Source organism: Mirounga angustirostris, unplaced genomic scaffold (assembly GCF_029215605.1).
Source record: "Mirounga angustirostris isolate CCGP_5_RB_7025 unplaced genomic scaffold, mMirAng1.0.hap1 SCAF_4, whole genome shotgun sequence".
Classification (NCBI taxonomy): domain Eukaryota; kingdom Metazoa; phylum Chordata; class Mammalia; order Carnivora; family Phocidae; genus Mirounga; species Mirounga angustirostris.
Window position 1 is genome coordinate 26,057,506 of NW_026991712.1, and position 21,291 is coordinate 26,078,796.

General features: G+C 34.4%; 1 protein-coding gene across 3 annotated transcripts in view; it reads left to right on the forward strand.

Annotated features, from left to right (window-relative positions):
• Positions 1 to 21,291, forward strand: part of CSMD3 (CUB and Sushi multiple domains 3) — a 1,202,189-nt gene that overhangs the window by 892,386 nt on the left and 288,512 nt on the right. For all 3 annotated transcript variants that reach the window (XM_045896021.3, XM_045896023.3, XM_045896024.3), the window contains 3 exons: positions 8,582 to 8,773; positions 13,373 to 13,499; positions 15,530 to 15,732. In XM_045896021.3, coding sequence (XP_045751977.1) covers positions 8,582 to 8,773; positions 13,373 to 13,499; positions 15,530 to 15,732 — 522 coding nt within the window. The remainder of the gene's footprint in view (positions 1 to 8,581; positions 8,774 to 13,372; positions 13,500 to 15,529; positions 15,733 to 21,291) is intronic.

Genomic DNA, 21,291 nt, shown 5'->3' on the forward strand with positions numbered 1-21,291 from the left:
GAGGAAGGTACTATTATCCCCAGTTAGAAGAAGAGGAAAACAAAGCACAGAAGAGTTATGCTGCTTGCCCAAGGTCACAAAGCTATCAAGTACAGATACGGAAATTGAGCTGAAGGGCTCTGCCTCTTAATCACCGTACTATATTATCTCCAACCCAAGTTTGGGATGTTTTATATTTGAAATTCCATGGATTAATTATTTTTTTTATTGTTGATGTAAATGTAAAAACAAATAATATTTTAAAAAGTAAATGCAATTATTTCCAAAGACACTTTCATCATTTTATACCTGAGAATCGGAATGCTTTCTTATTGGCTAAACTTACAATCAGGGAATACCTTAGACCTACTGTCTTTTATGTTGTTTGTGTAGTCTTTAAACTTAATGTCTTGAAGTAATGCTTCGTTGCAGATTCTTTTAGCTCTATTCATTTGTAGTTCTCCCACTTTCATTCAGTAGAAAGTGATTGGGTATTTTAAACAATCATCCATTACAGAGCTAAATCGCACCTTTTTGATGGATTATAGCATTGTCTTCTCAAAAGTTGATCTAGTAAATGGCCATGATGCCCAGACATTAGACACTATCTCTGGGCCTCTTGTTATCACCTCTGCACATTTAATTTGCTAAAAAGCCCATTGGAGAAATGTTCATTATCCCAAGGGAAAAAGTTCGGCTATATTTGGACCCTTTTAGCCTCCCAGTCTTGTTGCTTGAAATGATTCAGTAATCCACATGGAACATGCACATTTCAAATTTTATATTCAAATTAATGATGGGCATTAGCTCATTTGTGATGCCTTTTCTTGTGTACTAACCTTATAAATATATAATAAATTATCCTTATATAAACTCTCTAATTACTAGTATGTTGTTGGCAGTGTTAATCATGAAAAATAATCAGATGACTTATTGACTCTAACTTTATTCTTTGGACATAGTTTATTTAATGCAAATGCAAGTAGAGAATAAATAAATTACAAGGGAGCAACAAAGTTACTCCATGTTGTTCTGTGTCCCATAAACACTTAACAGATGCATTTGGCATTTCTTCTACTCATTAAAACTTGGAATTAACCAGGTAATAAAGGAAGTACTGACTAATGCTGCATTATGTAATATAAGGTATTAAAGAAATATTTCTTGATTATCTGTCACTTACATAGATAATATTAGATAGTTCTTCATAATAAAATAACAAAATAGTCACTGTCATTTTTATAACTTTGACATCCCAAAAGCTTTGTAAGGTTTGAACTAAATATATAAAGACCTACTAATATACTCCTTACATAAAAATTAATTTCTTGGGGATTGAAAACTTACATGGGAGTATAAAAACATTAAAATATTTAGGAATAAGGAGCACCTGGGTGGCTCAGTCGGTTAAGCATCTGACCTTCGGCTAAGGTCAGGATCCCTGGTCCTGGGATAAGCCCCTCTTCAGGGCTGCTTCTCCCTCTCCCTCTTCCCGACCCGACTTGTGCTCTCTCTCACTATCTCTTTCTCTCAAATAAATCTTTACAAAAATAAATAAAATAAAATATTTAGGGAAAAAAGTGTGTCCTAGAACAGCGGTGTCTTTAAGGTGGAGTAAGATTTCTAAAACAAGATATACAAGCAAAAACCTGCCAATAATCAGTAGCATCTCTGCCCTTCTAAGCACTTCCCTGAAGTGTAGAGACTAAAAACCTGGCAACTGTATTTCCCATACTCTGGCCAGCGAAGATCTCTACTTAGATTCTGCTGGTTAAATGCAGTCCTGTGAGAGCCGAGAGGTGGAACGGATGGAGAAGCCATTATTATTGTCTATCGGTGTAGCAGGTGGGAGTGTGAGGCTGACAGGTGGTTTTATGTGGCAGCAGCTTCCCTGAACTCCAAGATGTCCTGAAGGCCAGCAGTGGTCTTCTGACCTTCACTGTCTGCATTTCTTGTATTTTCCCTCAATACAAGAGGAATAAAGATGTACCTACTTCTTGTACGGAATCTTAGCAATTCAAAATGTCTAAGTGCCTTCTATTTTCCTGACCAAACCCCAGTCAACATTTATTTTTTTAAATGCCTCTATAACAAAACACCCCATGAACAAAGTAGAAAGATGAGACATTTTTAGGAAATATTTACAATATATGTAACGGAAAAATATAAACTCTATAGAAAGGAATCCTATAAATTAATAGGAAAATGAAAAGAAAATTTCACACGAAAGTAGCCTCAGGTAGGCAGTAAGCAAACAAAAAATGCTTAATAGAAATTGAAAAAAAAAACCTAAAATAATATGTTATTACATATTCATGAAGTTAGTAAAAATTAAAATGCTCTACAATACTAAATGCTGATGGCAATTTGAAGAACATGAAACTCTTTTAACTTTGGGGAATGCAAGTTGGTAAAGTCACCTAGGAGAGTAATTTGGCAATATCTAGTAAAATTCCATTCCTAGATGTATCTAGAATACACCAACTCTACAGTTTGGCCAAATACAAAATGGCTGATAGTTAAAAATTAATGTTCAGACAAAGCTGAATCTCACCATCCCAGAATGATGTACAAGTGTATGATGTGCAAGACACAAACTAGCCTATTTAAAAATATCACTCACATGTTCATGCCCAACAGATTAAAATATAGGAAAGTCTGTGAGTAATGTTTTCTACTCAGAACTTTATACATAGGATTTAGACCATCAGAAATTAAAAAAAAAAATTATTTACCATATCTCTTATTCCTCCAGTTCGAAATGCATATCAATCATTTCCACAAACTTTTGCTTGTTGAAATGTTTTACTTCTATATACTGAAAATTGTAAGGATTGTCTTCTTTTTTTTTTTTTAAGATTTCATTTATTTATTTGAGAGAGAGAGAGAATGAGAGAGAGAGAGCACATGAGAGGGGGGAGGGTCAGAGGCAGAAGCACACTCCCTGCTAAGCAGGGAGCCCGACGTGGGACTCGATCCCGGGACTCCAGGATCACGACCTGAGCCGAAGGCAGTCGCCTAACCAACTGAGCCACCCAGGCGCCCATAAGGATTGTCTTCTTAAACCATTCTTATAAAGTTTGTGATTTCAAAGTTTGGTATGTTTCACAGAGTTTGACTAGTGAGGAATAAGTTGTGCCTTTTTTTTATTAGTTTGACTAGTGAGAAAAAAGGAATGTGTAGTCATTTAATACTTTCTTCTCTTTATTCCTATTATATTCTTTATTATGTCTGAATCAAAGAGGATGATCACAGCTGTTGTGCATGACTGTGGACAATTTCCTGCTTGTGAATTTTATTCATATTTTTTCCACGCTTGCAAATTTTAGAGTGGCAAAATTGACATTCTACTTTGTATACGTCTTCATTTAAATATAAAGAATTCTAAAATGAGGCGATTTCTTGCAAGATTCATGGCCTAAGTAGAATTTAGTAATCAAACATTAAATACAATTCTTATAGATTATTCTACTAAATATTATGAACCAAATCCATCAAAGAATTAAATAGAGATTAAAATGATAGGATAGGGGCGCCTGGGTGGCTCAGTTGGTTAAGTGACTGCCTTCGGCTCAGGTCACGATCCTGGAGTCCCGGGATCGAGTCCCGCATCGGGCTCCCTGCTTGGCAGGGAGTCTGCTTCACCTTATGACCCTATCCCCTCTCATGTGTTCTTTCTCTCTCATATAAATAAAATCTTAAAAAAAAAAAGCACTTAAAAAAATGATAGGATAATCTAATCTTTGTTTCCTTGCATTATTATTTAAAATTCGATGCTTTTAGTTTCAGAAAGGATGTGATTCTTTACTGTATTTAGCCAACATGCTTTCTCAGTTCCCTTATTAACAACCTATTTCCTTTCTATTTAACAACTTGAAAGTTCTTAGTTTTGGTCTATACATCTAACATATCTACATTCACCATTAAATACTCTTAAAATGTAACTTTTACAATATTAAGTACATATTTACATTTTAACTGAATTTCAAAAAAATAAAGCACATAAAGGTCTTCTTGGTTTAAGTTCCATCAGAAATGCTGACTTACATTCAAAGCTTGAGTTTTCAAATATTTATATTATAAGCCATCTGCCTTATTGTATTACTGTTCTGCTGACCATGTGACATTACCCCATGTGAATACATAGCTATTGCTCATAAACAAACTGCACAGAATTATGTTGAGGTAGGAATTCAGCTAACTTTCAGCAGGCCAAGGCAGAAGTTAAAAAGCAGATTAGCAGATTTTGATGGAATCTTAGGACAAAATGAACTCTGGATCCCTACATGGGTTAGTAATGTGCAAAAGGAGACAAAAAAATATAGCCTTTTTGTAGCAGGGAATAATTGAAAATAATGTAAATGCTCATCAGTTGGAAAATAAATAAATCAATTTTGGAGTATGTTACTAATGGAATACCACAGAGTAGTTAAAATGAATAAAATGCGTATGTGTGATATGTCTGTGTGTGTGTGTGTGTGTGTATAAAGGTTAAAATATAATGCTGGGCAATAAATAAAGCCTCAGAAGAAATTTAAAAATAATTTTATAATTTATAAAATGTATAAATACTTACAGGATGCCTGGGTGGCTCAGTTTTAAGTGTCTGACTTTGGCTCAGGTTATGATCTCAGGGTCCTGGGATGCAGCCCCAGGTCCAGGCTCCCTGCTCAGCGGGGAGTCTGATTGTCACTATCCCTCTATCCCTCCCCCTACTCATGCTCACATGCGCTCTCTCTCTTTCTCTCTCTCTCTGTTAAATAAAATTTTTAAAAATGTATAAGTGCGGGCACCTGGGTGGCTCAGTTGGTTAAGCGACTGCCTTCAGCTCAGGTCATGATCCTGGAGTCCCGGGATCGAGTCCCGCATCGGGCTCCCTGCTTAGCAGGGAGTCTGCTTCTCCCTCTGACCCTCCCCCCTCTCATGTGTTCTCTCTCATTCTCTCTCTCTCAAATAAATAAATAAAATCTAAAAAAAAAAATGTATAAGTGCAAAACATACTACGTTGTTCATATATATATAGATATGTGATAAAAATATAAAATAGGTGTGAGAATAATTTACTAATTCAGAATATTTGCTAGCTCTTGGTAGGGAATAATCAGAAAAGAACTGAGAGGAGAACAAAAAGGAGCTTTAACTTGTCTTATAATATTTATTTCTTAATAATAATATGTGAATATGAATCAATTAATATGAATATTAATCTGAAAACTAATCTGAAATAATATTAATATTAATCTGAAGCCACTATGATACTAGAATCTGATAGAGCCAAATGATGAAGTTGTTATGTTATTCTTGGTATTCTTTTGTGGGTTTCAAATAATGACTTAAAAATAAATTAGAAATCCTTATGCTAATGGTGGCAGGAAAGGAATTAAATCTCAGTTTAAAAGTCATTCATTAGGTCAAAAGGATTTAGGTAATGGGGATTTTCAGTTCATTTTGTGCTCTAGAAATTTTCATTTCATCAGAGTATCAAATTTCAGGAGGAATGGTGAATATTTACAGTGTATGGGATTTTTCATACACATCTTTATTTGTCAGTTTCAAGTATTTGAGCTTTTCAATGAAAAGACTGGCAGCTGAATGTTTCCATAAAGATAAGACAGGTCTGAATATTTATGAATAAGCAACAATAATTCTACCAAATTGGACTAAATTATGTTGTGCTTTGTAGCTTATATACTATTGTCCATGTGCATTTTTATCTACAATGCAAAGTATTATAAATTATATTAATTTACAAAGAATATCTCCATTTTACCTCATCACCAGCAATTGCCAACCACATTTACAGAACATTCAAATTAAGGAAGGATGAATTTGGTAATAAACCTTGAAAAAGGAGCTTGATTTCCATTTTTATTTTGATAAATGGTATATGATAAAACTGAGAAGTGGCAGGGTTTTGAATGATAAACTGAATATTATGTCTGGTGGAAGGCATACAAACTTGTAATTTTTAAGTAAGGACATTTTAAATGTAGTATTAAGTATGCAGATCCATGCAAAGTAATGTGTCCTGAAAATTTAAAGTTACTACTTCTGCCATTTCTGCTTCTGTATTTGAAAGATTGATTTGCTTGACCATGTATCCTTTATATCTCATATTTGTCACAATTTGAGTTAACGACTTCTAACTTCTTGTTTGGTTCCGTTTCTGAAGCTGTTTACATTTACCTTATTTTAACACATTTTCACCCCAATGAAACTGCCACAAATTGATCTGTACAGGAAATTCCTGAAGATTTTTTTTAATTGTTTCATAAACTTCGGTTTCTCATCAGCATTATTTTAGTTCCTTTTTCAGTTGTCTCCTCAAGATAATTGCCTCTAAAAATCCACATTCATTCACAAAAATCTTTAAACACCTTCTATGTGCCAAGATTTGTGCTGGGAAGGCATTGTGGCAAAAGGGGGCAGGGGGATGAAATAATTCCACTCTAGAAAAACAAAGAAAAGAAGCAAATGGTTGTAAAATAATTAAAATGTGCAAAGGAATTCTTTGAGTGAGCAGGAAAAAAAAAATGGCTAAGGCCCGAAAGAAGAAAGTAGGAAGGGTTTCTTATGTTCTCTGAGAGGTGATGTATCCCTCAATATACTGAAATTATCATATATATTCAGTACTTGGAGATATGCAAGTTTTAGTGATTTAATATCTGTTTTGACGTTCTAGGAAGTCAGCCATGCAAATTCGTGATTTGACATACTTGAGCTAATACGTGCTTTTTTGTTTTCTAGTTCAAATCTAGATTAATTTGGTCACAGATCTATGCCTATAAAAGAGATGCAAATCTTTTTGTTTATAATATGATTTGCACACATAAAAGTTCTCTTTTTCTCCGACATTATTTGACTTGAAATCACAGATTTTCCAAACTCGTGGAGCTCTCTAGAATATTCTTTATAGTCCTCTAGTCTCAGAAGCTGTAACTGGTGCAAATCGCACCAAATTATCTTTGGCACATTCATTCTATTATTTATCTTACATTTATACACTCTGTAAGACACTAAAGACAAGAACTCCAGGGGCACCTGAGTGGCTCAGTAGGTTAAGTGTCTGCCTTCAGCTCAAGTCATGATCCCAGGGTCCTGGGAGTGAGCCCCATGTGGCTCCCTGCTCAGCCGGGAATCTGCTTCTCTCTCTCCCTCTGACCCTCTTCTCGCTTACATGCTCTCTCTCTCTCAAATAAATAAATAAAATCTTAAAAAAAAAAAAAAAAAAAGATGAGAACTCCATAGCTGAGGAGCCTAGATTTTGATTACTACAATCATGCTTGGTTTAAATCATGAAGTATCCTTTTCTAGTTCTTTCAGAATCTTAATAGTGAATTGTGCCATGATTGTTAGGTTTTTAATATTTGTTCTTGTTGACTTTATTCTGCATATGCACACAAGGCCTTCTGGATCTAGACAGATGAACACTTATAATTTAAATAATATAATAATAATAATAGGGTGGCCCCCACTCTTGACCCAGTCCTTACCCCTGTAGTAACATGATGGAAATCAGATGGCAAAATCGACACGAGTGGCCAGGGACAAGGGATGAAGAAAAATGGACTTGCTCTGTTTAAGGCAGCTGACTTCCCCTCCTCTCCCAAAAGGAGGGAGAAAGACACTTGCTGCTTGGAGATGGGATGGAAAGGATTCTGAGCTCTCATTTTAACCTCTGGAATGTAAATACATATCTCTAAGAGTCAGGTTAGCCTACTATGTCTCCTGTTATTATAACCTAGAGATGTCTGTAAGACCCTGGGCTTCATTCTCCCTCAAAGTATAAACATTATCCCTCAAAGTAGAAACCTCCTCTAGAGTCAGGTAAAGCTCTCCGGCATTTTCTCACTTCTGGTATAGTTAGTTGTAAATTAACTTCTTCAGGGTTACTCTTACCTCAGGAAACCAAGTTTCCAGCAAAATTCATTCAGAAAGCCCAACTGCTGAACACAAAAATAGTTTCTTTGCACCAGAGAATGATAACATGTAGCTTTGATACATTTTTGTTTTTGTTTTCCTGTGAGAATTTTTGAAAGCTATGTATTTTGGAGAGGGTAGAATATAGAAATTCATAGTTCTTTAAGCTGAATACTATTACTATATTACCTCTTGAAAAATTGTATTTTTAATATGAGACTATGATTTTCTTCCAATGTTATCAAAGTAAAGTGATCTACAGTTATATTTGCAAGGGACATACCTGTAAATTGGACAGTTATGATTTCACATGTTTTGTCTGAATTTTAAAATTTTGATGATATAATCCTAGTAGACACATTGGTCAGAATTTATTGCGAGCCATAATTCACTTGAGGTAAGCAAGAAACTTAGTGCTATAACAAGCCATGATACAGTTATCTAGACCATGGGGTATCGTTGCTAAAGTTCAAAATTACAATCACACAATAAAATTACAGCAAATTCTAATTTTCAAGGAAAAAAAAACTCTTTATGGCTACTGAATACTATCAGAATTAAATATTGTTAGAGTAATACAGTTAGGAAAAAGTAGTAATTATGTTAAAAACAATAGAAGACTGTACAATTTTAAATCTTCCTGTTAAATGTTGCTTTTAATAATTTTGTATTCTTATCACAGGTTTTGAACTTTCACATTGTGAGGATCCTGGCATTCCACAATTTGGATACAAGATCAGTGACCAAGGCCACTTTGCCGGTAGCACTATTATATATGGATGCAATCCAGGCTACACTCTCCACGGCAGTAGTCTTCTCAAGTGCATGACAGGAGAGAGAAGGGCGTGGGACTATCCTCTGCCTTCCTGTATTGGTAGGATCCTCTTTTATATCTTCATAATTATTTCTGTAGAAGTGTTATCCATATGTGCTGTACCTTTTCAAATGATCTTATCTGTCCACCCACAACTCATACCTTAAGTCATGAAGTGCACGAACTCATAGCTCACCTTTGTCAGAGGAAATGAATGGAAAGTGAAAGGGTCTTTTTCATAAGCTCATCAGTAAGTACATTTTTTGTACAACGGGGATGAAGTCGTATGGAGTCATTTCAATTCTCGTCTCTTGATACAAGACTTAACTCACTACAAAAGTATGTTAAGACTCTTATCATACACATTTACTGAATCACATCGATTAGATTTGTTTTAATAAACAAAATTATCACCTGTCCTGGTGTCAAGGTAGATTAAAAAACAATGAACTCTTCTTAATAACTCTAAAGGCTTTCTTTTTATATATACTTTTTCAAAAATCTAAGGAAGTAATAAGCTTTTCTGATGTGTGTGTAGCATAACATAATTAGCCAATTTCAATAAGAAGAAGCAAGTGATACCAGATATAGTGCCTACAAGAAGCTAGAGAATGGATCATGATCTCATTGTACAGCTGGAGTACTGCCAAATTATAGATCAATTAATGAATGGGTATGTGTGGGTAGGAGGGTGGATAGAAAAGTGTTGATAAAGATGCCAGTTTGGGAGTTTGTTTGTTTAGGTTTTTGTTTGTTTGTTTGTTTTTTGGTTTTTGGTTTTGTTTTCTTTCTGCTCCAAAGATCAAATAGATGTCTGGCTTGAATGCTAGGCCAACAAAAGGAAACATTTTAACAAAAAACATTGACTCCTTAATAGGGAACAAACATACAGCTACTCTTTAGCCATTCTTATTTCTTGATCATATTTGTGGAGGCACAAATCCATTCTGCATCAGTCCCATATAAATAAAATTGACCTAAACTTAAAAAAAAAAAAAGGTAACCGCTTTATTAAGGTATAACTAATATCTAAATACTGTGCATATTTAATGTATATAAATTGATGAGTTTGGAAACTTAAACCTTTCAAATTTCTTTGTCAGTTGATATGACTAACATATGAATCTCCACAAAACCTATGAGACTGCAAGTAGAAAAAAGTGAAATTCCAGTCATTAAAGGCCTTGCATCTAATTACACAGTGTTTTTGATGTCACAAGACTTCTGTTGGTTTATTGAAACATTGATTCACGTAGGAAGCAAACATGTTTTTATCTAACCAAAATGCAATTATAGGCCTTTCTTTTCAGATGGCATCCGATTTTGGATAGATTACGAAGGTACTATCTAAAATAATAATCAACCTAAATTAACAAAGCTTGGGATTCTGGAATATGACCAACAGTGAGCCCACTGGCATTAGTTATGAGAAAAATAAAGCACTGATTAATTCTCTCTGAGGTTGTATTCTTTGCTGTAAATATGAAATATATTCAGAAAAGCATTAAGGATTGCAATTGCACAATACTATAAACTTGTAAATACCAATTTTCCATGCTGTCCTTAAAACTAAGATCACAAAACAAATATATTAAAACATATATATTTTCTGTATATGTTGAACCAAGCTAAAGACATTCTTCTTTTTAAAAGATTTTATGTAAACAAAAGGATATTTGGTTTTTGATCAGAAGATTTTAATTCTGTTCGTAACAATCAATGTGCTTCATATTTACAAATCTCCCAAGTCAAAACTTAGTGACTTGAGGGATGCCTGTGTGTCACGGTCAGTTAAGCGTTCAGCTCTTGGTTTTGGCTCAGGTCGTGGTCTCAGGGTCCTGAGATCCAGCCCCAGGTTGGGCTCCATGCTCAACGCGGATTCTGCTTAGAGTTTCTCTCTCCCTCTCCCTCTGCTCCTCCCTACCAAAAAATTTAAAAAAATAAAATCAAATAAAACCTTAGTGACTTGATACTGCTCGGGATTTCATGAGAAGGGTAAACTTTTTTTTTTTCTTTTTAATGATGGTTGATCAGGAATAACAGCTGAAAACAGTTGGATGGATGGTGTGTCATGCTGATGATTTCCATGATAACAGAAGATGAAATTCTATTTTAGATGCTGTTCTCTACTGGCAACGATTAATAGCTTTACCACCTGGCCTAGGAGCATAATTTTCTGTGCTCACTAAACTTAAACATCTATCATGGCTATATATTTGCCTCTCAAATAAGAAACTTTTTCTGTTACACGGATTATTTCTAGGTAATTATGGTTCTGAAGCTTATACATGGATCAAACAAATAATTTTTTGAAACACCATAGCCAGAAGGCTTTAACCTATATACCTGCTTTAAATACTATTTCATTTTTATGCTGCAAACATTAAGTCTTCTGTTAGGATATGAACTCTAGTGCTATGGCGTATCTCACTGGCTCATTTGAAGTCAAAATGCCAGGTAAAATTTGTAGAAAAGAAATATGGAGAAAAAAGAACTATGTTTAAATTCAAGATACAATACAGTATACAAAACATCAGTTTGACCTTTAACTGATTAAAAGTTAGTCTGGAGGAATGAATATCAAATCTGTTCTCATAGTATATGTATGCCATAATAGTGATGAATTATAAAGAAATGATGTAAAATGAATTAAAATAGTTACATAGTGCAAGGTTGTCCACAAAATTTTTGTTAAAAAACGAGAAAAATCTAAATGAGTGATGGCGACATCTTAAATACTGGTATCTTCTTATTTATGTTAAAAATAACAAACTTGTAATTTTTTTAAAGATTTTATTTATTTATTTGACAAAGAGAAACACAGCAAGAGAGGGAACACAAGCAGGGGGAGTGGGAGAGGGAGAAGCAGGCTTCCCACGGAGCAGGGAGCCCAATGCGGGGCTCGATCCCACGACCCTGGGATCATGACCTGAGCCGAAGGCAGACGCTTAATGACTGAGCCACCCAGGTGCCCCTTGTTATTGTAAATTAAATTAATGTTGCAGTACAAATAAAGTTGCTTGTCCTCTCTAAATGAGTATATTAGCATTCTCCAGTGAAATAGAATCAGTAGAATATCTAAATCTAGGTCCATCTATCTATCTATCTAAGAGATTTATTTATTTTAAGGAATTGACTAATGCAGTTGTGGGAGCTGACAAGTTCAAAATCCATAGGGAAAGTCAAAAGGCTAGAAACTCAGGCAGACGTCAATGCTGCAGTTTCGAAGAATTTCATTTTTTCTTAGAAAACTCAGTTTTTGCTCTTGCAGCCTTCTAAATGACTAGATGAGAGCTACCCATATTATTAAAGGATAACTTCTTTTACTTAAACTCAGTTGGTCACAGATGTTAACCACATCTATAAAATACTTTCACGTCAATATCTACATTAGTGTTTGATTAAATAACTGGGTACTACAGCCTAGCCAAGTTGACACATAAGACTAATCATCACAATGTGGTGAAATACAATATGTAAAAATCTTTGAAATAATTTTACCTATATGAATACAGCCTACTCATTTGAACCATTTCATTCAGTTGCTATTAGGTCTCTTCGAAATGCTAAAAGTTTGTCATTGACAGGCTTTGCTCCAATAATAAAAACAAAACAACAACAAAAACAAAAAACCCAAGAAGCTTAATTCAGCCACTGAATGTGAGTAAGATGGAAATAGTGCAGAGAACAAGAAAAACAAATATAGAAGTACCTTCAAATATTTAAGCACAAAGTAAAATGTTTTGGTTTTGAGATTTGGGTTTTTTTTGTTTGTTTGTTTGTTTTGGTAGGAAATAATCTGGAGAATTTTCAAATGTATTATGTGTTAGTGTTATGCTTGTTTCAAGGGTTAGAGATGTAGCACGATATACTAACAGCAGCACTTAGTTTCTCTCATGTCCAGTACAGACAGCTCCTTCTAGATTATCTGTTTACTGAAGTAAAACCTCTACAGATGTCTCAGTGAATTAAATAGCATCAGAATGGAGAGGAAATCCTCCAAAAGATTAAAAACTATATATATTGTATGACAATACTTAACATTTTTAATTTGATGAGTTTTATAAAATTTAGGGACCCATTACATCAAAACTAAACTAGATTTTACTGAAGTGAGAAATCTAATAAAAATGCCACTTTGACTTTTGGGAGGTTAAAAGGGAAAGAGTTTAGAGTGATTTAAAGGGGAATAAAAGGACAATGAAATTTAGAAGGCCTGAGGGACTGCAGTAAAGATTAGTTTTTCTCAGAGGTGGGGTAGCAAGATGATGAATTATTCAGACCGCAACCAAGGTGCAGTGAGCAACTTGCCATCTGTTTCCCCTTTTTAAATTATCATTACTTAACCACACATCTTAAAATCTTTGAATGCCTAGAATCAGAGTTCTTGAATGTGTCCTGTTTTTATTCCCTAATTAGGTTAATTTTACTATCACTTATGTGATCTAACTTGAGACTTTGTTTTATCGTATAGTATATTTTTGCTTCAATCAAAACATTAATCTGAGAAAGTATATACAGATGTATTGTTTTAAGAGGAGGGATAATCAATTCTTATTTTCCTCAAGGTGAAAAAATACATATTTTTGAGAAATTTGTCGATTGTTTTTACAAAGATTGGCATTCAATTATGACTTAATGTTTGCTATTTTTTTATAGCTGAATGTGGAGGTCGTTTTAAAGGAGAATCATCAGGAAGAATCTTATCTCCTGGTTATCCCTTTCCATATGACAATAATCTGCGTTGCATGTGGATGATTGAGGTAGATCCAGGAAATATTGTCAGGTAAATGGATTTCATTTTCTCAAAATTACTGGGGAATCTGAAATTCCTGAACAGCCTCACTATACAGTATCAAACATCGAGGTTTTTCAGTATTTTTAGCCTTGGCAAAGAAAGATGTGGTTTTCATCTGTTTAAAGTATGAAAAGTATTCAGAAGCATGATTTATTGATTTATGGGTCACAATGGTAGCTCATATAATCCCTAGAGGGAAGCTTTTCGTAGTTATAATAGACCACAGAGATTAAGAATATTTTTATGCTTCTTTGAGACTTTAATCTTTCAATTCTTGGTGATTCAAGATGCTAAGTCCACCATTTTGCTAAGGATATAAAGTTGTGCATGTCACTATTGTAAGTTCAGCCTCATGAACATTTGGGAGAATTAAACAAGGAAGGGAATTCAGTAATATTCCATCTTCCCTGGCTGTAGGCATATCTCTGGAGCATCAGCTCTCTGCTCCTTTAACCATATTTGATTTCTCTTTCCTGCTGAGTTTAGTTAGGTGGCTCACAATTCTTCACATTATCAACCCTTCGATGAGGGGAGAACCATCACCTCCTAAAACAACAGCAGTGAGGTTTCCAAGGCTATCACGTTCTCTAAATCCTAGTTTAACTCTTATGGTTATGGCTGGGAACAGATTAATAAATGAACAAATAAATCCTCCTCTCAGAACAAATCTGAGCTAGTTGGTGTGTTATCACTCTCAAAACAATGTTTCATATGAATGAAATTTCAGACAGGCTTCTGGGTGGTGAAGGTGGTTATAGAAAACAAGTATCATACTTCATATAACATGCTGAAAGGTACACTCCGTGAATTATTCAGTGTGAACCGGTGTATTACTTTTGCAAGGGAATTTGCAGAACTCAAAATAGACTACATAAGATCAGTTTTCAGCCTGTTTTTCTTTAGTATAGATCACACATTGTATTATTTAAATATTAGAATTAGTAAACTTGACAATACTAAATTCAACAGGATTCTGGAATTTTTTTAAATTAAAGAACAATATTTGATATTAAATTGCAACACTAATTTAAAGCTATGACTATTCTCATATCAAACATGAATGCGATATATGTAGAGAGAGAATTGAGCATGTTGCTATAATTGGATTTCTAATTTTTGGCACTGGCCACAAAAAATATCAAACACTAATTTTGTCTAGATTAGATACAAAGCAGACTTAACATGAAGCAAATTTTTGGTTTTTGTGTATTTGGGGGGATAGGTTTGGGTAGAAAATGTTCATTTCACATTAAGGAACTTCCCTTTTACTCTTAGATTACTGGGTGTGATTGTAATGTTGAATTTTTTAGAAAATGCTTTTTCTGTATATCTTGAGATGTTCACGTAATTTTTTTTCCTTATACCTATCATTGTGATGAAATATATTGATTGATTTTTTAATATGAACTAATTCTTACTTTCCTGGAATAAACTTCATTTTGGTTCTGATAAAACAAACAAACTTGAAACATTGGTAAAAATATATGCTATGGAGTCAGAACATTTGAGTTCAATTCATGACTTTGCCACCCTATGAGCAGTTTTATTTAATCTGTCTCAACTCCGTTTGCCACATTTATAGAACTGAGATAAAATACCTTCCTGCTTCATTGGGTCATTATAACAATTAAACAAAGAAAATATATGTAATGCATTTTGCACAGTGCCTGGCATGTACTAGATCCTCAGCCAGTGCCTGCCATGAACTCCATGCTCCCTAAGTATCAGCTACTGTGGCTACAGTTAAAATTCAGGAACACAGAAAAGAATGTATGTCTGAAGTTTCTGTAATTTGCAAAGGTGATATAATAGTACTTCTAATCCTATCCTAGAAAAATAAATTATACTGTTCGAGAAATATATATTAAGGTTAGATATGCTGTTTATATAATTCATTTTTATCTGATAGAATAAAGGAAATATCTAATAAAATCAAAGATGCATATTTGTTATATTCTTTATTTAAAACTGAATCCATGTTTAAAATAATCAAACAGAGATATGTGGTTCTCCCACAGCCTACAGTTTCTTGCTTTTGATACGGAAGCATCACATGATATACTCCGAGTTTGGGATGGTCCACCAGAAAATGAGATGCTCCTAAAGGAAATTAGTGGATCTCTTATTCCTGAAGGAATCCATAGCACTCTCAACATAGTAACCATCCAGTTTGACACAGATTTTTATATCAGCAAATCTGGATTTGCAATTCAGTTTTCAAGTGAGTTATTTTATTTCTTTAATGCAAAATAAGAATGCTATTGAAATAGTACTTTAACTTTACTGCCCAAAACTTTAATTTTAAAATTTTAATGATCCTAAATATTCTTATTTCTAGTCTTCCTATTCATCTTCAGTTAAGGTAAAATATACTTGGAAAAAAGCAATATAATTAACTTGGAATTAATCAATTAATCGTTGAGAACTTCTACTTGTCAAACCATTTTTTTAAAGTACAAGTGATGTTAAAATAATTCAGCAAATGAAATAATACTTTACAAAAGCTTGTAACCTCAGTTTACCATAAAACTGTATATTTCAAAATGTGAAATTTTTGTAGATAAGGAAGGAAATTAATACTTGCCATTACAAAAAAAGCAATCCTATATTTTTACTAATTTTGTTTTTCTTCTTTTAAAGATCTTAATTATATATTCCCAGATATCTTTGAGAAATATTTTAGATCTACTTTTAAATTAAAGACTTCCTATAACAATGAAATGTCATTCATTGTAAGTAATTACCAGTGTTCACGACATTTTTTTTTTCTTTTTTTCTTTCTATGGCATTGCTAAGTGGCTAAATATACATTGTTCTGTAAAAGGGATTTTTGCTTAGTAGCTGGAGAAAATGAAAAAAACTTTAAAATTTTAATTGTTATATTTTTACTTTTATTGCCAAAATACATTACCTCTTTGAGAAAATTATCTAATGGATTTTCTAATTTTATAGTCTTTAAAAACCCTATTAACAGAAACCTATGCAAATTTCTAAGATCATTTATGGAAAGCATGCAAACCAGTGTTCCTGAAATGTACCTGAATTCAAGTCCTGGCTCCTTACTAACTACTGAGTTTGGGTACCTGATCTCATCATCTGAGACTGAATTTTCTAATTCACATAGGTATAATAATGCTTATCTCATAAATACATAAATACATTATTAGAATGTAACATGATCATGTACGCAGTATTTGGTATCAAGTATATAGTTGGTGCTCAGTGAACTGTTATTACTATATGAGTAAATGTAAAATTGAAATCCTTTGAAAAAAAGTTAAAAAAAAACCATAAAGATTAACTTTTGAAATGACTGTCCACAAAATATATTGCTTTTGAGTAAAGAACTGGTTAAGACAGTTAAACAACTTGGCTGACTTTTGGTTCATAGAACAGAGTTGTTTGACATAATTGACTAACATGAATGAATTGTTTTATATGGTGTAAGCCAAGCTTGTGTGAGAGAAGTATAAATCAGTATAGAAGAACCAATGTCTGTAAATTTATACTTTACCTTCTGAGAAAAAGAAAAAAGAATGAAAAATGAAATTACCATGTAATTGGTGAACATAAATGGCTTCTATTCTTCATATTTATATCTTCTAGTTTTTACTGCTTACTTTTCTTTTTATGGGGATATGAACAATTTGTCAGAGATGGACTGCTGTTTAATTTCAGTTCTTTCAAATTATTGTTTGGCAACTAACAGTTCCCCTTTCCTTTACCTTAAATGAGTAATATATAATATTTTATACTTAACTGGTTATTGGGATTTATAGTCTGGTTATACTCATGTGAAAAATTGCTTGAGGCTAGTGTTGTGAATGCCAAATTCATCTGCTTAATAGATACCGGCTGTTTTATATATGTTTCCAGGAATTTTTAATGCAGATTTGTCAGTTAAATTAGTAATGCATTTTCATATTTATTGTACTTATAGGGCATTTAAAGAAACAATATGCATCATACCAGAACTTTAATAAATCTGTCTTCATAATATTCTTTTAAGATGCATAGAAATTTGTACTCGTGATCTGAGACTAAAAACCTACCCATTGAAATAAAATTACTTTGAAGGTGAATATATTATATTTTGAAAAGCATCAATCGATGAAAATTAGTCACTTGTTTGGATATCTTCTATTACTCATTTTTACATGGCTTTCCAAGTATCCAAATTTCAAATTCAAAAATACTCTTTTCATGAATGAGATCTTTCTTGGTGTGCCAGAAACCATGTCTGGTGCTTTATACACATAATCTCATTTAATCCTCACAAAAGCCATATGATTTACGTTGGGTCATCCCCACTTCCCACATAAATACAGAGAGGTTCAGAAAATGTGTTAATTTGTTTCAGGTCATAGTAAGAACAGATGCCTGGAGCTGTGGCTCAGATCCACGTGTGGCTGAAGGGAGCTTTTTGCTGTTTCAGGTGCCTAGTAAAGGCTTGGTAATTATTGCCATTATTATGCTATCATTATTATTTAGATACATGTATTAATATGCTAGAGAAAATAGAAAGCTTTTAGTTATAAATCATTAGTTACAATGAAGTTCTACAATTTAATCAGCTTGTGTTTCTGATTATGCTCCCAAGTACCACATCTTACACAAGCGAAGCAGTGACAAGGCATGAAGGAAAGCATGAAGGAATGCGTGGCCTTTTAGAAGGGACCGTTGCCCCCTCTGACTACAGTCATCTTGCCCTATAGGAAGACAGGCTACTTTTATTTATTTTTATTTTTTTTTAAGATTGATCGATTGATTTGAGAGGGGTGGGGGAGGGGGAGAGGAGAGAGAATCCCTAACCAGACTCCCTGCTGAGCACGGAGCTCCAAGACGCCTCAAGGGGCTCCATCTCAGGACCCTGAGATCTTGACCTGAGCTGAAATCAGAAGTCGGCCGCTTAACCGACTGAGCCACCCAGGCGCCCCAAGACCGGCTACTTTTAAAATGGAACTTGAAATAAGGAGTTTTATGTAAAGTTATCTAAGTTTCAAGGTAAACAATCTTAAAGAAAATGGTAATAAACTACAGGGCAATAAACCACTGCTGTAGGTGAAATTTGGCTCACAGGGCAGAGTGTCACTTCAGTGGCTTACCTGATGTCTGCTCCCCTATATAAATTTGAATCATGTTACCCATTCATTCATTTGTTCATTTACTGTAGGAGAGTCTATTAGGGACCAGTTATTAAACATATTTATCTCCAATTATTTCTCAATTGCATTTTCCCTTTCATGCAGGCAAATCTCTTTAGTTTCATAAATAAACGCCCGTACACTCACTCATACTCACACACACACTCACACACACACCTTGTGCTGCTTTCTGTGTAAACATTTTTCACCTTAAGCGTTTCTCTGCTCTTTTGCTTCACTCTTGCTCATTCTTCCAGACTCGGCGCAAGACTTCTCTTTATAAAACATTTTCTGCCCTCGCTTTCTAAAGCATATTCCAGCCCATGCCCCAAGCTCTAGCTGTATTTTTTTTTTCCAAAGAGAAGAATATAGTTTCTAATTCATTGTTCTGAAGATGTTTTAATTATGTGATCTTTGCTCCTCAAATGTATTGTGAGTACCTTTGTTTCCCTAATGTCCGTAAAGAACAAATTTTCTATTTAGGACAATCATAAAATTTATTGTTCAAACCAAAGATGATTGTTGAGAGTGAAAGAAGACACTATTTAAAATTAAGCTGGACAACAAGCATAAGCCAGGACAGTCATAGCCAAATTAAGATGTATCATTTTAATTAAATCAGACTTGTATTGTATTCTGTCCCCTTCCCTCCCCCCCACCTCCACAATGCTTGGTCCTCTTTTGAGCAAATAGCTGTTGTTTAGTGAGTGTCAAATAATGAATTTTAAAAAGAGGAACAAGTCAGGCAATACTAGCAGAAAAGCCTTCAGCAACAAAATGCAACCAACGAAATGTATTTCACTGAACTTGGTGCAAGTGAATTTAACTGAAATGTAGGTCACATACCAACTTCATAATCATCATTAAGCCACTATTGGCAGCCACATGCCTTCCATTTCATGATCTGTTCATTTATAGAGTATGTCACGTTGCTTCTTGGTGTTATAGTCTGCAAGGCACTTTTGCTTAATCAGAGCTACTTAAGTCTAACACGGCCACCTCATGCTGTCCTGTGTGCTGTCCTTGGTTCTCAGCAGTCAGCCTCTGTATCCCCTGCTTCAATGTGTAATCTGCCTCTCTCGTCCCACTTTAGTTCCACAGGGAAGTCATCTTTGGGGTATCATGCTGTCATTTGCCCACAGAATAGCTGCTTTTGACAGAGCATTTTCTATGCTCTTCACTCTCTGACCTCTCTTAAGAATCTGCCCCCGCTAGGTAATACAGCATACGAAGGCCTATAGCTTATGCTGTTGAAAATTCTCAAGGAAATGGATCCCTTAGCCAGGAGAGGTTGATGTCTCCCAGCCTCAAAAGACAGCATGGTGCCCCCGCCTTTGTTCCCTTTTGGGAACAAAGTACAGCACACCTGCATTGCTGTGACAGTCAACTAGCCACTCACTTCATTATCCCTCCAGCCAGACTTTTCTCCACATCTCCACCTGACTGATGTTTCTAAAATACAAATCAGACATCACCCCTCCATTTCAATTTTTTTTTAATGGGCACAAAGTTTTAAGTTCAAAACTTTGGAGTTACATTTAAAGCCTCCATGATTTGCACCCAAACTGCCTGCCAGTGTCATCCTTCACTACTCATTATACACATCCAGTCATATAACTACACTGTCCTGAGAGGACAGTGTCCTTTCACATTTCTCTTTCTCTTCCATATTCCTAAAACACATAGGTCCACATTCAAAATCTATAAATTCTTAGGCATTTTTCCAAGGTCCAGGACAATGATACTTCTGGTACCGATGAACTCCTAGGCAGAATTAGTCACTTCCACATCTGTACTGCTCTGGTACTAGGTGCAAATTTTATTAGAATTGCAATATGGTCGAGTGTGCCCAGGACAATCCCAGTTTATGCATGTTGTCCTAGCATCCTGACTGGTTTGGCACTTGGATCTGTATTTTCTTTTTTTTTTTTTTTTAGCAAAGTATCATTATTTTGGCCAAAATAGGCCAGTATTTTACAGTAATAGACTAGTATTCTGCTAAAATACCCAAGGTGTATTTATTAGACCTCTCTTTTGTATTTGACCTCACCTAGCCATGGGTGAGATATGTTTACAGGGCTTAGAGTAATTATTATGCATGATTAAATTTGAAAAACAAATACTGATAACCCATCTCCATTTTCTAATCTTTTCCATATGCCAGGTAATTCATATTTCCCTTTCAAGGAGAATTTATAGGACACTTGTAGATAAATAAAATATTCTCAGATATGAACATCTAACTCATTCTGATCTTGGTAGGTAGTGGGAGAAGCATTTGATGCTACTTCCCTGCAAGCTATTTTGTATAACAGCAAGTTATGTCATAGTCTTGCTGTGGTTTGAAAGATACATAAAGCTGTCAGAACATGAATTGGCAGGATTAGCAGGAAAAATGTGTTCTTGAAATATGCACAGAAGTAGAGGCTCAGGAGATGCACTGGAAAGCTGAAGTATATAGTCTGCATTATCTTGTTATGAGTATTTTTGTTATTTATTTTGTGGGGTCAATTCACAACTATTTATTTTATCATAGAAATAATTTTTTATTGTGTAAGACTGATGAATCACAGACCTGTACCTCTGAAACAAATAATACATTATACGTTAAAAAAAAAAAGAAGGGAAAAAGGAAG